Below are 17,080 nucleotides of genomic sequence, written 5' to 3'. Positions count from 1 at the left end.
GCTGCCCTTAGTCACTCGTAGAATCTGTCTGTGGGCGTTTCTTAAAGCGCTGCCAACATAAGAGTTGTTTGACGCCTAAGCGTCTCCGCCTCTCACTGCGCGGGAGTCTCCTGCGCAGGGTGGGCGTGGGCAGCGGGGTGCTTGGGCTCTCCTCACTAACTTCCAACGAAGAGTCCTGGAGCCCTTGCACCTCCCTGTCCCGTTGCTCTCCTGGATCCCTGGTGTTACACTCATTCTCTTCCCCTTCTTCCCAGCTGAGTCTCCCCCTAGCGCTGGGACCTTCTCCTGCAGAATCAGAGACCCTCTCCTTCTCCCGTGCCTCTGATGTCAGTTCCCTGACACAGGGGTTCCTCATGAATGTGGAATGTGTCAGAATAGGCTGCCGGGGGGGGGGGGGAATGAAAAAATCAGAAAAAGTGGGATGGAAGGACTTTGCACAAATCAAACTCCACCCAGTGGAGGGGATGGTAAAAAAATGTAGAATTGTGCCAGTGTGGGTCACTAAATCTGTATCCAGCCTACAGTACCTAAACAAACACTTGCGCAAGCTGTGCATTAGCCCAGAACTGAGGATACAGCCACAATTCTCTGTAAATCTTAAATAGTTTCCAAGCGATCACAAAGGAGTGTTTAAAAGAAAAGAGGGGGGCACAAAAAGGGAATGCGCTTTAAAGGAATCATTCCTCAACTTTGCCCTAGAAACAGAAACCTCTTAAGGCAGATGCAGGACTTATTGTCATCCGTTGGAGAAAGGGCCTTGGTTCCTTTATGGATCTAAAAGAAACACCAACCACAATCGCCACATAAATAATACAGAGACAAAAGTAAGCTGTCTTATCACCCCTGCACAACATGCACAGGACTGGCGAGCATAAGCCATCAATTGCTCTTTTGTCAAGACTTACCGAAAAATAGTAGAACGATAATAGCCTCCCTTGTCGTGTGAAATTACAGGATTAAAATGTTCCATACTAACCAATGGGGAGCATCTTGTATTTTTCAAAACTGTATTTTGGCAATGATTCATTAGCAATGCATTTCGTACCAGCAAAGAGAAGCACTGTCAAGAATGCCACAAGCGGCTGTTCTTTCCACACTCACCTTCCACAGCCTGACCTTCTCTCTTCAGCATCTGGACAGCTCCTACGTACTTCTTCAGCTGTACTTTTAGCACCTCGTTTTCTCTGCAAATACAAGAACAGCAACAAATAATATTGCTCTTCTTCTTCTTTAAAGGTGGGGAACAGGTAAGTTATAAAATAAATAGTGAACACGGGGATCCAATACCTGATATAGTAGAACTGTGACCATGGCCATAAAACTCCGATTCATGTGACTGGATGGATGTTGCAGCTAAGAGGCAGATGTGCAAATCAACCGATAAAGCTGCCCTATGCCAAAGCCAAGCTGTTGGTCCATCTAAACCAGCAATGTCTACTACTCCACCAATAGCCAAGATGGTGCCCTTCAGATGCTGCTGGATTAAAACTCCCATCAGTCCCAGCCAACATGATCAATAGTCAAGGACCATGGGAGCTGTGGTCCAGCAATATCTGGAGAGTATCATGGTGGCTAGCCCTGCTCTGCGCTAATTGATGGTGGCTTCAGAGACATGCAAGCGCAAAGAGATGGGGAGTTGATTCACTATATTGTTACTACTGGATTAATTATGTACTACTGCATTCATATTCTGCTTTGCCTCCAAGTAGAGTTCCAAATAGCATGCACAGTTCTGTCCATTTCATCCTCACAACAGCCCTGTGAGGTAGGTTAGGGTGAGAGAGCGCGACTGGTCCCAAGGCCACCCAGTGAGCTTCATGGATTCAAACCTCGCTCTCCCAGGTCCTAGTCCGACACTCTAACCACTACACCACACAGTATTTGTGTTTGTGTGCCACTGTGGGTGAGATTACAGAATAAAGGAACATACATGAGTGGAGTAGAGCCAGTGTGGTGTAGTGGTTAAGAGTGGTAGTCTCGTAATCTGGGGAACCGGGTTCGCGTCTCCGCTCCTCTACATGCAGCTGCTGGGTGACCTTGGGCCAGTCACACTTCTTTGAAGTCTCTCAGCCCCACTCACCTCACAGTGTGTTTGTTGTGGGGGAGGAGGGGAAAGGAGAGTGTTAGCCTCTTTGAGACTCCTTAAAGGGAGTGAAAGGCGGGATATCAAATCCAAACTCTCTAAGAGGAAAAGCAACAACATTCCATAACCAGGGTGATATGGATGCTGGGATTCTCTACAGTGCAGGGTTTGATACTAGGTGTATATTTAAGGATAAAAAACGCAGCCCTCCTTAATCAGCACAAAAGTCCATCACTTCCTTTCCAAAATGGACAATCTGACGTCTCCAGGAAGCCCAAAAGCAGGCCATTAAGGCAACATCCCTCTCCCAAGAAATTTGCTCCTGAACCCAAATTTTCTATACAGCCACCTTGGCTAATGGCTATAGAAAGCAACTACCCTAACCCTCTTAAACCAGGGGTCAGCAAACTTTTTCAGCAAGGGGCCAGTCCACTGTCTCTCAGACCTTGTGGGGGGCCAGACTATATTTTGGAAGAAAAAAAATGAATGAATTCCTATGCCCCACAAATAACCCAGAGATGCATTTTAAATAAAAGGACACATTCTACTCATGTAAAAACACGCCGAGTCCCAGACCGTCCGCAGGCCGGATTTAGGAGGCGATTGGGCCAGATCCGGCCCCCAGGACTTAGTTTGCCTACCCATGCTCTTAACTTTCTTCCTCTTCTCTTTGTTTTAATAACGCTAAGCTTGAAAGTATGTGGCTAATGCCTGAGGAACCTCTTGGGAATCAGAAGGTGCCTGGAGCAGAACTTTCACCTCCTCTCCTCCCCTCCCCTCCCCTCCCCATGACTAGCATTAACAAGCAAAATATGCATAAACACGTTTCTTTCAATGAAAAAATGCCCAGGGCACTAAAAACATTCCAAGAAATCTCATTTTTTGTTACTGGGGTGTTTTGGTTTTTTTCTTTGTCCCAACTAGGGGCAATTTTCTGAAAACACTGGTCAAGGGTAGCAGACTGAAATATCATTCTTCCACATACAGTGGTACCTTGGGTTACAGACGCTTCAGGTTACAGACTCCGCTAACCCAGAAATAGTACCTCAGGTTAAGAACTTTGCTTCAAGATGAGAACAGAAATCAAGCGGCGGCAGCGGGAGGCCCCATTAGCTAAAGTGGTACCTCAGGTTAAGAACAGTTTCAGGTTAAGAACGGACCTCCAGAACGAATTAAGTTCTTAACCTGAGGTACCACTGTACACTTTTCTTTTCTTTTCTTTGGCAGCATTTTTACCTCTCAGATATACTACATTTACTCAAATATACTTTTCATGAGTAGATTATAACTTTGTTTTATTGAGCTTTTCAGAATTACAATAACCTTGTTTCATTACGTTTCTCGGAACTGCGTGCACACGCGCACACACACACACACAAGAAAGGTTTGTGGGGAGGGGAATCATGTATTGTTTCTGGAAAGTACAAACTATGGGCACATGATAGCAATGTTTAAACACCACTGTAATGGGTATGAGTTACTCGTGCGTAAACTGGTGCTTTTCTCGGTTAATTTGCCTTGTTAAACCTTTCTGACTGCGCAGCCCCTTCTCATCGTGGCTGCCTCAGTCACTGGCAGAATCCGTCAGTGGGCATTTCTTGAACCTCTTCCAACATAAAAGTTGTTTGACACCCAGTCTCCTCCTCCTCTCACTGCGTGGGAGTCTTCTGCGCAGGGAAGGCGTAGGTAGCGGAGGACCTGGGCTCTCCTCACTGATGTCCAGTGAAGAGTCCTGGAGCTCTCTCTCCAATTCCCCCGTCTGCCCCCCTTTATCCCGGGTGTTGCGCTGATTGGCTTCCCCCTCTACTGAGCTGTTTCTCCCCCTGCTGCTGGGTCCTTCGCCAGCATCATCTGGGAGCCTCCCCTTTGCCTCTCCCTCCGATGTCAGTTCCCTGACAACCCCTGCCAGAGGGAGTAACGCTACTGGAAACTGCAGGAGGGGTCCAACTTGTGGGCTTCTTGTACACTAGCCACCGTGAGAACAGGATGCTGGACAATTTGGGCCACTAGCCTGTTTCAGCAGACTCTTCTTCTGTTCCTTACCTGCCATAACTCCCCCAAACAGGGGGCATTTCGGCTAATAAATCACTACAAAATGATTTGGGGGTATTGGAGAAGGGTACAGAAATGTTCCAACTTGTTACACCTTGAAAACCCATGGTGGTGTTTATTATCAGCGTCCAAGAAACGAGCTGCTTTGTTTAGTATGGACGAACAACAACTGTTCATTCCATTTGCATGGGTGAACTGGCTGTTGTTCTTTTGAACAGTGCTAGTTAAATCAAGGGAACATTTTCTCAACTTGGGGAATGATTGCTACATAAAAGTGACATTACAAAGGAGCCTTCAGGAGAAATCTCCTAAGAATTCACTGGGAAATAACTTGGCCAGTATATTTTCTTTAATAATTACAGAGCTGTCAAGTCAGATTTCTGGTCAGTGCAACTTTGCTTAATTCAGCCTCCTCCAGAACTGTACAAATTCCTGTGTGGCCACAGAGTATACATTACACAACGATGAAATTTTAATGAAGATCCCAAAGGCATTTTATGCTGTATATTACTCTTACTGCTTCCGTGTGCAGAATCCAAACACCAAGCATCAGACTTGATCTCTACAGAACGGGAGCAACTCTGCTAAAATTATCACTTGAATCTGAACGAGAGAGAAAACAATTTAACTAAACTCACCAAGTTGTAGTCTTTAAAGAATGAGAGAGAAGGGTTAACGGGAAGATTATAGCTTTCCGTTTATTGCAGTTCTGAGAAACGTAATGAAACAAAGTTATTGTAATTCTGAAAAGCTCTATAAAACAAAGTTATAATCTACCCATGAAAAGTATATTTACATTTTAATTGCTTTTACTGCTTTTAGCTTTATGTGCTTTATAGTGACCACAGACTTTGTGATGCCTAATAATCTACAGACACTTCTGGGGCGGGCGGGATTATAGTGCCAAAAAATGACTACAGATTTAAAGTTCATCGTGTTGGCTTCATTTTTCCCTTGCATGTCTAGGTCAGGGACTCGTGATTCTTAGTCCCAGATATGGAAGGTTCAAAAGCATAAAGCTAGAGTTTGCCAGATGCAATTGGAACTGATGGATCACCAACTTATGACATATTGAGCTAGAAAATAAAATAAAATCTATCTAACATAAACTTTTGTTTTTTACTAGAGTAGCATAACATAAGTTGGCAATGGATGGCTTACAAATAAGAAGGATTTTCAGCCTCTTCCTAAAATAATGAGTTGGGGGGGGGGAGAGTAGTACTCTAAACAATCCCTCTCAAATATGGTTTTCTGACTGGACAGAACCCAAAAGGTAGATATGTCTTTGCAACTACTCAGTGGTGAAGTAAATTTTATTTAGTAGAATATGCATATGCCCTTAATAACAATCAAAATTACTTTTATGAAAGTTTGAATGCGGCAATAAATTTGCATTAGGATAAATAAATTGCTGCTGCACTAATTTCAGTGTTTCTAGGGACTTCTCCTGCATGTGAAGACAGGCTCCGGCAGATGGAGTGGACGAGACCAATAGTGGGTCCCATGGCAAAGAAGGCAATTTCTGCACATGCTGTAGAGGAAAGTGAGAGGCAGGTGGGGCTCGTCAACCTGGGAAGGTTGCCCATCTAGGAAAAGGAAAACTCTGATCCTCAACGTCCACTGCCTTGTGGGATATCTTCAGGAGGAGAAAAGGCAAAAGAGTAAGCCCTACACAAATCCAGAGTGCAGTCCCTAAGGCAGTTGGATGGCGCCTTGCATGCCTTTTCCCATCAACTCCTGCAGCCAAGCTGGTCCCAAACCTATTCCTCTGCTTTCCTATGGACCACATCAGTGAAGCTGAGAGAGGGGTCTTGTCTTCTGGGCAGCCCAGAACACACTGCCCAGACTTGCGCCCTGGGAAGGTCACTTCAGTGCTGTCAAAGCAGCGGTCCGACTTCACCCTTGGAGGCACACTCCCTTGTCTCTCGAGACGGGTAGATGCCAACCACAGCAATTCTGGACACAGCTGGATACAGAACTTTGTTGTTTACAAATTACTTTGCACCTATCCTGCTTTGAATTCGTTAGATACATTCCATCTTGTTCCCCCCCCCCCCACTTATTGAAAACTCTCTGGCAATATTTCAAGATGTCAATTACAGGTCTTCCCATGCTAATATACAAATAATGGGTTGCAGCTATTAATAGAGTAAACCTACTGAAATTAGTGAGCATGCCTAACTTAGGTATATTAATTTCAGTGAGTCTACTCCAAGAAAAACTTGATTGGTTACAATCTTACATAAAATGTCCTGTTTCTACATTTGGGAGGGATTGGAGCTCAAGGATGAAATTCATGCTTTACAAGTGTCGGAATTCATGTTATGTAATTTAGCTGCTATTCAGCTAACCCTAAGTAAATTATTTAGCACCCTAAATGCTTAATGAAATGTTTTAATAAATTTCAGGCACTTGCATTTTACTGCCAGGTTTGGAAAGGAAACTTTTGCACACATACACACACTACGTTTTTCAGATGTTTGCTCAGTGGGACATGTTATTTCTATATGCCATCCTGGAAACAAATTTGCTCTTTCTGTAATGCGGAAGGGAGGGAACAAGACTTTTGACAAATCAAAGTTCAACCATGAACAAAGCTTTTAATCAAAATGGATTTGAAGTAGCATAGGTTCAAATTTATAAAAGGCTAAAGAACTACAAGCCAGTTCAGATATTAATATTCCTCCTCTGGTAAACTATGGTTTATCGACCTGTGAGGAGTATCATGAACACTCCCATGTTCCTCCCCTCTTAGACCACTGGTTTTGTGAAAACTAGAGTTCCGCATCACACCCAAAACAAGGATCTCTAGCTTACTTTCAGTTCACTTGTCTCAGTTCTTCCTAACCCAGACTTCCCCATTTCAGATACAGTGGAACCTTGGTTGTCGAATGCTTCAGAAGTCGAACATTTCGGCTTTTCGAACGCCGACAACCCAGAAGTGAATGCTTTTGTTTCTGAAGGCGCTTCGAAAGTCGAATGGCTTCCGAGGTGCACTTCTCCATTTTTTCAATGGATTTTGCCAAGCAGCAATTGCGCCTCGGTTGTTGAATGTTTCGGAAGTCGAACGGTCTTCCAGAACGGGTTATGCTCGACAACCGAGGTTCCACTGTAGTGTAAACAAGCCAGGATCACTGAACCATAGCACAGCTCTGCCAGAGTTTATTTTCTCTCTTCCCTTTCCCTTCTTGGCTCCTTCTCCTTCTATTTTCTTCCTTCCTTCCTTTCTTTTTTGCTCTTGGCTTTGATGACTGATCTTCTTAATGGCATTCTGAATTGACATGCTTCTATATATTGTGCTCTTATTGTTAATACTTGTTACTTGGAATCATAGAATTGTAGAGTTGGGAGGAAAACCAAGGTTCATCTAGTCTAACCCACTGCAATGCAGGAATCAGAGCTAATGACTCCGTGACAGGTGGCCATCAAACCTTTATTTATCCAATGAAGGAGAGTCCACCACAGTCTGCTTCACTGTCAAATACTGTCAGAAAGTTATTTTTAATGTTTAGTCAGAATCTCTCTCATACACACACACACACACACAAAATTTCTGGTGATTTTACAGAAGGCGAACTAAATTTTATAGATACCAAAACATGAACAAAACCATCACACAAAATGTAGAAACTGATAACACAGCCTGAATGCCACACACTGAGGATATATTCACCAAGGAGCATTCACCAAGATTAATCAGGGTAGAGCAGCAGCCTCTGTACGACTAGAACCTAAAGGTTCCTCTACGGTAGCTTCTGTCTCCAGGGATGGGAATCTCACAAGCCACCTCCTTGGTTCCTCTGCTCAGAACATAAGAAGTTCCATAGCCAACAGCTGCCAGCAAGCCTCTTCTCTGGAAATTTGTTTTAATTCTGTTCCGAAAGCAATTTAAGCCATCACCATCTCTTTGGTAAAGAATTTAGATATGGAGACTATGACATTGCACTTCCTCCCAACTTACTTGCCTCGCAGAATTGCTGCCCTGGTGAAAGCTCAAAGGAAAAGGAAACAAACGCGCGCGCACACATACAGACACACACACAGAGATCTTATGATTGGCTGTCAAATAAAATTGCACGGTTCTTGGGGATAAACGGTTGATTCCAGCCCCATTCTGCGTACTTCCAAATGATAACTTATGAGATTTTATTTTATTTTATTTTAAAGATAAGACAAACACAGCAGCAAGAGCTTGGGAAAATTGCGCTTCTATTTTGACAAACATGGCATGATTACGAATGCCCTTTCATTTGGAAGATTTCAGACACCTCGAATGCAAATTCAAAACCAGTTCTGGCCAACTAATATGCAGAGTTCCTCGGGCAAATCCACTCTGCTTAGTCTACCGCCAAAAGAAGAGCTGAGCAAAAGGCACGTTCAGAGCTTCAGCTTTTCATACCAAGAATCTAAGCTTAGTCAGTAGCTAATTTTTGCTACTTTCCATTGCCATCCACTCCGTTTCCTAAAGAGACAAGCCAGGAAGCTGAACAGTCTTAGTTGAAGGATTTATGAAGTCTACTACAGGGTACTGACAGCGTCCCCACAGTCCTGTCAGGAGTTCAGCCTACACTCGAGTAGGACCCTGGCAGAGACACATACCTGACTGGCATGTTCCCTCCCTCCTGGCCAATCGTTCGGGAGCTTCAAAAGCTTTCTTCAGCCCAAACATCACAGTGACCAATGCCAACCGACATCGGCACACTTAGGGATCCGCAGAGTTTGCCCATCATGCGTAACAGACCTCAGCAACTCAGCATTTTGGCTAATTTACTTTATTTACATATAAACACACACGGAGCACTGCAACATGGCTCCCTCTCTCTCGAGCATCAGACAGCAAAGAGAAAAAGAACAAAGGACAATACAGTGGTACCTCGGGTTACATACGCTTCAGGTTACAGACGCTTCAGGTTACAGACGCTTCAGGTTACAGACTCCACTAACCCAGAAATAGTACCTCAGGTTAAGAACTTTGCTTCAGGATGAGAACTGAGAACAGAAATTGTGCTCAGGTGGCGCGGCAACAGTAGGAGGCCCCATTAGCTAAAGTGGTGCTTCAGGTTAAGAACAGTTTCAGGTTAAGTACAGACCTCCGGAACCAATTAAGTACTTAACCCGAGGTACCACTGTAGTCCCACTTCACGGAACACAGTAACACAAACATCCTGTCTTCGTCACTTCCCACTCTGTGGAGTCAAAACATAATGTGACAGACAACAATCCCATGACTGCAAACATGGAGCAGGAATTCTAACAAGTCCATGCTAGCTGTCCAAAGAGTAACCACATCCCCAGAACAAGCACTCTTCTCAGCTGAACATAGGAAGATGCCTTATACCAAGTCAATCCACTGGTCCATCAAGCCCAGGGTGGGGAACCTCTGTCCCATGGTGGGGAACCTCTGCTCAGTTGGTAAGCAGAAGGTTCAATCCTGCAGGACGATGCTTTGCCAATGCGTTCCCTGCAGGAAGCACGCTGGCGGAGCAGAAGCCGACCCCTACATGGGCAGCTCAACTCTGAGAGGTGAGTGGGACTGTCCACCTATCAGTCACCTGACATCAGATGATTGGCAGATGCATGGCCCCACCCACCTGGGAAAGCTGGCTTGCAGGGGTGGGAGAAGGTAAATATCTGGCCCACCAGACTAATTTGGCTCCTCAACCCCAATGAAGTTTTTTGTTTGCAGGTGTTGCTTGGATTCACATTGCACCTACAAATGGACTTCAAAAGGGGGTTCCTGGAACCACTGGTCAGCTGATCAGTACTTATAGCGAGCTCCTTTGAAGGTGTGTGCACCCAGCAACGATCAGCTGATTGGTGCTGAGAACAGCCCGCTTTGAAGTTGTCACCTGACATCACAATCCCTACTTAACTGCTTCAACAGATGACATACAGGACTGTTGACTCAGCTTGGAATTAGGACAGAAAGACTGTTCCAGGGGGTGGAGAGACCCATAATTTCAACCTAAAGGACTCTCTTGTTTATACGCTACAACAGCCGATATTCAAGATACTTTTGAGAAGTGTGATGCTCGAGTCTCTCTTTGTTATTCGAAATTTTGCAGCAAAGGCTTAGATATATTTGTTGCTGCATTGAGGCTGACAGCTGACCTATTTGTATTAACACTGAGCGATATCGCAAACTTTCTGAGAAATGTTAAAACACGCCTGTGTTCCGCAATCAACCTAGGAAGACTCCAGTAGAAATGACTACAGATGGAGTTACTACCGCATGTATCAATCAGCAAAAGGTGAACGGTGACAGGTTTTTGGAACCAATTTCAAAATCGAAAACAGCAGAGTTGCATTATGGAGCACTGGAGCATCAACAAGACAACAACACCAAGCAGAGAAAGAAAAAAAGCACAGGAAACCGGTTTAACAAAATCTATTGAGTTGCTTACTCATCATTCAAACATAATCCATCATCCCTAAATAGCACAAAACTCAGTGTTGTTAAGGAAATCTATTCACTCTTTTTTAAAAAGGAAAAAAGAAAAGAAAGAAAGAGATTGGAATAACATATTGGGAAAGAGTTTGCAAGACACAGAGCTTACGAATTGGGTTGACCTATTCCAGAAGAGAGAGAAAATGCACATGCTAGACTAGAACCTTGGGAACCCGGGTTCAAATTCTCAATTCAGCCATAAAGCTCACTCTTGGGCCACTCTCAGTCTAAACTACCTCACAGGGTTGTCGTGAGGATAAAAATGGGGAGAGGGAGAACCACGTACCACACCCTAGAGCTCCTTAGTGGGATACAGACACAGCAGTAAACAAATTAAAGTGCAACAAGCTAAGAGGAGATATCAGATTCCCTTTGTGGAGTTTCTATTTCCAGTACCCAAGACAACATTTGATCCCTGCACCCAGAAGCAAGGTCCCTAAAGGAAGGGGACATTGACAGTGATAGGGCTGGTTGCAGCTCCCTTTGCAAAAAGCATCCTTCATTGGGTGCTGTCACACCTGTGTACAGCACTCAAAATTGGAACTCTGAAATAAAGGAAAAAGCTGGGCTCTGAAGGATAGAACATAGGTCTTCAACTAGTGGGTTGCAGCAAGCTCCTGCAGCCAATGGGAAGCTGCACACGCCTCCTCCACACCAGAAGTGCCAGAAATAGCGTTTGCGCGCACGCACTCCGGCCCACCGTGGCGTCTGTGGGACCGTGAACCGGCCCAAGCCACAAAAACTTTGCCGTTCTAGGTTGAGCAAACCAAGTTGGTAGCTTCTGGGTTGTCCTTAGATCTCAACCCTCCACCCCAGTGGTCTTCAGCTGGTCTAGACCCAAGTCCCACCTCCCGATTCCTGAGCTGCAACATGGGACTCGCTATCATATTTTCACTTTGGATTTATACTTAATAGTGCTAATGATGCACTTTGTTTAATCCTAAAATGACAATCTGCAGAGAAATGTACGTGGTGTAACCCCAGCATTACTACTGAATGAAAACTAGTCCTGCAGTGAGGCATGAGAAAGGCATGAGCACCTGATTGGCTAGAAATATGTATCTTATTTTTTTAAAAAATGGTGCGTTCTTTTCTTCCGCCACATCACCACACTTGTGGAAATGGATACAAATGAGCATCTAATCACAAGAATGTGCCCTAGTTCAAACTCACATGAGGTGCTCCTTTGGTCTGGTCAGCTTCAGCTGGAATCTCATATGGTGGCAACAGCTTTGCTGCACGTACAATCATCACGTACATTTCTCTGCAGATTGTCGGGTTAAGTACTTAACCTCGGGTTAAGTACTTACTTCGTTCCGGAGGTCCATTCTTAACCTGAAACTGTTCTTAACCTGAAGCACCACTTTAGCTAATGGGGCCTCCTGCTGCCGCCGCGCCGCCAGAGCATGATTTCTGTTCTCATCCTGAAGCAAAGTTCTTAACATGAAGCACTATTTCTGGGTTAGCGGAGTCTGTAACCTGAAGCGTCTGTAACCCGAAGCGTATGTAACCCGAGGTAGTGGGAATTTTGGGGGGTTGTTCCCCTTGCAGAATAAAGGAAGATAATTGGGAGTTTGCTCATACACAATCACTTCCCAGCCACAGGTTGGTAGCCTAGGTGTTCTCCAGACAGGTCTTGGGTTAAGGAGCATCTCCAAGGAAAGGCAAGCTTCCCTAGCCCCCGGCTGCCTTCCACCAGACCCAGGGAAACCACATCGCCCACACTTCCCTACCTTGCTAAGGCCTGGATCTTCACGGTGTAGCGCTCTTCCTGCTCAGAAACTTTCTTCTTCAGGTTGTCGACTTCTTGCCGAAGCCCCGCAGAATGCTCCATCTCTCCGTCAAGGAGGTTCCGCAAGGAACTGAGGGGGGAAAGGGCACAGTGTTATGGACACAGCACTGTCCCTCATGGCATCACACTTGTCAAGGCAGGCCTGTTTCAATATTCATTCATTCATTAAACTTATTCGTCGCCCGTCGCCTGAAGGTCTCCAAGTGACTTACAGAAGAAGAGAAATACAATACATTATACCCTAGGGGGAAATGGTGGGGGAAATTACACAATACATTAGCATTTCATAGAACATAACATCCAGGGGGGGGGGATATACTAGCTGTATAAGGTAAAGGGACCCCTGTCCATTAGGTCCAGTCGTGGCCGACTCTGGGGTTGCGGTGTTTATCTTGTTTTATTGGCCGAGGGAGTCGGCGTTCAGCTTCTGGGTCATGTGGCCAGCATAACTAAGCCGCTTCTGGAGAACCAGGGCTGTGCATGGAAATGTCGTTTACCTTCCCGCCAGAGTGGTACCTATTTATCTACTTGCACTTTTTTGGCATGCTTTTGAACTGCTAGGTTGGCAGGAGCAGGGACCGAGCAACGGGAGCTCACCCCGTCGTGGGGATTCGAACCACCGACCTTCTGATCAGCAAGCCCACTAACTAGCAAATAAACAAAACCTCAACCTCATCCTAATCCAAATATCATTCATATCAAACCGACACCCCTCCCTTTAAGCTCCCCACCCAGAAGTCTGGTGTGAAGGCCAGCTGTTACAAATCAATGGTGTGTTATTGATGGTCCAGAGATCTCCTCTCCCTTCAGGGGGGAGCCGTAGCAAAGCAGGAAGATGGTAACACAAGTTTCACCTGCTTTGCAGTTGACCTGGCTGCTGCTCCTCTCCTGTTTCGGGGGGGGGGGGGTGCCTGCCTGAGAATTTCTCTTCCCCTTTGATGTCAAGGCCAGCTGTTACAAATTAGCAGCCCAGTTTCCTCCAGGAATGGTCCATCACCCCTCCAGGGACAGAAGCCTGTGACCCTCTGGGTACCCACGCCCATCGTTCTTGACTACCGGCCATGATTGGCTGGGGCTGATAGGAGTTGCAGCTCCACAAGAACATCTGGAGCAGGTACCCCCAAACTCGGCCCTCCAGATGTTTTGGGACTACAACTCCCATCATCCCTGACCACTGGTCCTGTTAGCTAGGGATGATGGGAGTTGTAGTCCCAAAACATCTGGAGGGCCGAGTTTGGGGATGCCTGATCTGGAGGGCCACTGTTTTCCCAACACTTCTGCCGTAAAGGGAACAGAGCTCTCATGTGTGCTGCATGTATCTTTGGCTTGCCACAACTAGGCATGTATAATTTTCCTACAATTCAGAGCCCTTCATTCACCTACAGCGTCTCTAGCATCTGCGTATAACAATGGGTTGTGACTCGGGAGGCAACGTCTTGACGAATCTATTCAAAAGGTGTCATCGTACAGGAGGGAATGCCTCTACTGGGACAGTGCTGTCTGCAGCACATGCATGCGCTATCTAAAAACATAAAAACGTTGGCTCCTCCAGAATTACTGTTTTATTCATATGCAAATGAACAGTGCTTGAAACAGATTATTAGTAAATATCAAATGGTATGAACGTTCAGCAACGATTATTCAAGATGCATACCTCTACTGATGACTCATTTCACGTTTCCCCTACCATTCCTTACTGCTTTTTGGTTTAGCAGGGGGGGACACAAGGACCATGATATGCGTTTACTCCAGGGCCAGTGTAAAGGGACCCCAAACCTGTACAGGTGTGTTTCACTCAGGGTTCCGGATCACCAGAGGAGCCCTTGCACACCACTTAGTGCACAGGGCTCCCTTCATGCTGGCACCAAACACAGGACCAATATGTGATATAGCATGGAAGCAAAATTAGTGGGCTACAAAGGCAGAAGTCTGGTGGGGCAGCATCCTCTTGACCCCGTCACATGCAAATGCAATCCAGGAAAACGCCTCCTGTCCTAAATCTGTGGATATAGCATCTTAGCATGAGGTTGACCAAGTTACCTGCTCTGCTCTTCCAGTTCATGCTTCCTATTCATCATGGCCACAATGGCTTGCCGAAGTTCAGCTGCGGAAGAAAACAGGGGGCAGGGAGAGAAATGGAATATATCGCTCCAGTTACGTGTCTAACACAACAAAAGCTCTGAAATTCATACCTGTTACCAATGTGGTGTTTTGCTTGGTGGTGGTGGTTTTAATGTACTGAAAAATTTAGAACAGAGGTGGCGAATCTCAGACCCAGAGGTCAAATGTAGCCTTCCAAATCTCTTTGTCTGACTTTCTAACCCTTTGTCTGACCCTCACCCCTGACACTCCCTCCCAGACTAGATGTCCCCGTTTCCCGGGGACAGTCCCTGGATTTACAAATCTGTCCCCAGACAAAATCCACCCCTGGATTTCATTTAACGCCGCTGGATTTATATTTTAAGTGTTGTAGATTTCTTAGTAGGGATTGGTTCAACGGCACAAAACACATCATATGGGGACTTCCGGCAAGGCAAAATGGCGGGTGCCACAGCAGCGAGCAGCTCCTGAAGCCAGCCAGAGCCAACTGCACTACCAGGCTGGTTCTGGGCTGCTGAGACTGCCGCTGCCCCCAAGGGGGAACTGGGGATGTCCGGAGCATCAACTGGGGGAACCGCTGACCCCCCATGACCCAAATCAGCCACCTGGTCAACTGCCCAGCGGTGCTCCAGGGCCTGTAAAAACCCCGGAGCCGGCGCAGGGAGAAGGAGGAAAGGAGGAGGAGGAGAAAGAGGTAGGAGAAAAAAGAGGGGAGCCCCAACCTTGCCGTGCTGCTGAAGCCACTACCGCGGCTGAGGAAGAGAGGTAGGAAAGCACCAGGAGGGCAAGGACACGTGGCCGAGCCCAGACCTGACCCGACCCAAGCCTACTCCATGGCAGATAGCACTCCAAGAGATCAGGCCGGGGCCCAGAGGAAGGCCATGTGACAGAGGAGACCCAGAAGAGAAGATAATACTTCTTTTTTTAAAAAAACAAACAAAACTTTTTTCTCTTTTTTAAAAAAAAGTGTCCCCAGATTCTTTGGAAAAAATCCGGTAACCTTATCCTAGACTGCTTTTGTCTGCCTGGAATGACTCCTTAAACCCTGATCATGACTCTCGATTGCCTGAAGGTCAAAGAGAGTTGTGCAAGTGTACAAAGGTGCCCACTGTACACAGGTAAATTTTGCATTCTTGCTCTGCCCCCTTTTGCCTCTGGCCCCAGCCACCAATGGCATGTGGCTCGCAGAAGATTGCCCAAGAAGGGGCTGAAAAAGCTTTAGATGAATACTTAAACCACAACCACCCTGCCTGCCTGCCTGCCAGCTTTTGGAATCAAGAGAGAGGCTAAATAATTTCCTCCACAGATATCTGATGTCCGCGACATTTGTGTTATGACTCCCAATAAGCAACCAGGCCATGGTGGAAAATACGGACTGTCCGAGAGCGCCACTGAGTCTTGGAACATTTCGCTTCCAAATGGCTTTGTCTGACAGATTTATCAGTAGGAGCAGGAATACAAACAGAACTCAGAAGAGCGTGTGCTCAGGAAGAGACATGCTTTAGTACAGATGTACCCCTTCTCCAGAGCACGTTATTAATTTAAAAAACTCTCGGTGGCTAGTCAAGGATTAGATAAGGATAGTTCACAATCACCTCTTGAGAAGGAGCTGTAAAGTGAAGTCATCTGTCAGCATATATCCAGATATACTCTTGGCTAAGACCTTATTCTCAGATTGCTTCTGTAGCTCAATGCCAGAATATAAATTTGATTTCTCTGAGTGGTGGTGGTTTTTTCCTTTTAATTTACAGATTAATCTGACACATTATAGGGAACAGAAACATAACAGCGTATAGGAAATAACATAGGAAAGCTTTAGTCCTGCCCCAAGAACCTTGATAATGGGGACACAGTTCTTGTATACAGACATTTGATCAGTTTTTAATACTGGCTGCTTCTTCTTCTTCTTCTTCTTCTTCTTCTTCTTGTTTAAAAAATGGCTTAGAATCCAAAAAACAAAATGGGCTCTATCACCTAGTGATGGCCCCATCCTATGGCCATATTTATTGGGGAGGAGTTGTTGTTGTTCAATTGTATATACATTACACAATGGCAGAAGTATAAAAACGAAAACAAGAAACCTACTCCTTGCTTCCTCTCTGTTGATGAATATGTTAGTAAAGGTACCCCTGACCATTAAGTCCAGTCATGACCGAGTCTGAGGTTGCGCGCTCATCTCGCTCTATAGGCCGAGGGAGCCGGCGTTTGTCCGCAGACAGCTTCTGGGTCATGTGGCCAGCATGACTAAGCCGCTTCTTGCGAACCAGAGCAGCACATGGAAACGCCATTTACCTTCCCGCCACAGCGGTACCTATTTATCTACTTGCACTTTGACATGCTTTCGAACTGCTAGGTTGGCAGGAGCAGGGACCGAACAACGGGAGCTCACCCCCTCACGGGGATTCGAACCGCCGACCTTCTGATCGGCAAGTCCTAGGCTCTGTGGTTTAACACACAGCGCCACCCGCGTCCCAATGAAAATGTTACTCCACAACAAACAAAGCAATCCTATGGCTCTTTGCTCAGAAGGAAATCCCACTGGTTTCAATGGGACTCACTTCCAGGCTTGTGCACAGGACTGCAACCTAAAGCGATACTTTTAGGA

The 17,080-nt window shown here is 45.8% G+C and overlaps 1 protein-coding gene across 7 annotated transcripts in view; it reads right to left on the bottom strand.

Moving 5' to 3' along the window:
- The window catches only part of SNX29 (sorting nexin 29), a 229,999-nt gene that overhangs the window by 178,152 nt on the left and 34,767 nt on the right, over positions 1-17,080 (bottom strand). For all 7 annotated transcript variants that reach the window (XM_083474289.1, XM_083474291.1, XM_083474292.1 and 4 more), the window contains 3 exons: positions 14,416-14,479; positions 12,317-12,445; positions 1,102-1,184 (listed from right to left, as the gene is read on the bottom strand). In XM_083474289.1, the coding sequence (XP_083330415.1) occupies positions 1,102-1,184; positions 12,317-12,445; positions 14,416-14,479 (276 nt within the window). The remainder of the gene's footprint in view (positions 1-1,101; positions 1,185-12,316; positions 12,446-14,415; positions 14,480-17,080) is intronic.

Source organism: Podarcis liolepis, assembly GCF_965112155.1.
Source record: "Podarcis liolepis genome assembly, chromosome: 14".
Taxonomy (NCBI): Eukaryota; Metazoa; Chordata; class Lepidosauria; order Squamata; family Lacertidae; genus Podarcis; species Podarcis liolepis.
This window is presented reverse-complemented; position numbering and strand designations above follow the sequence as displayed.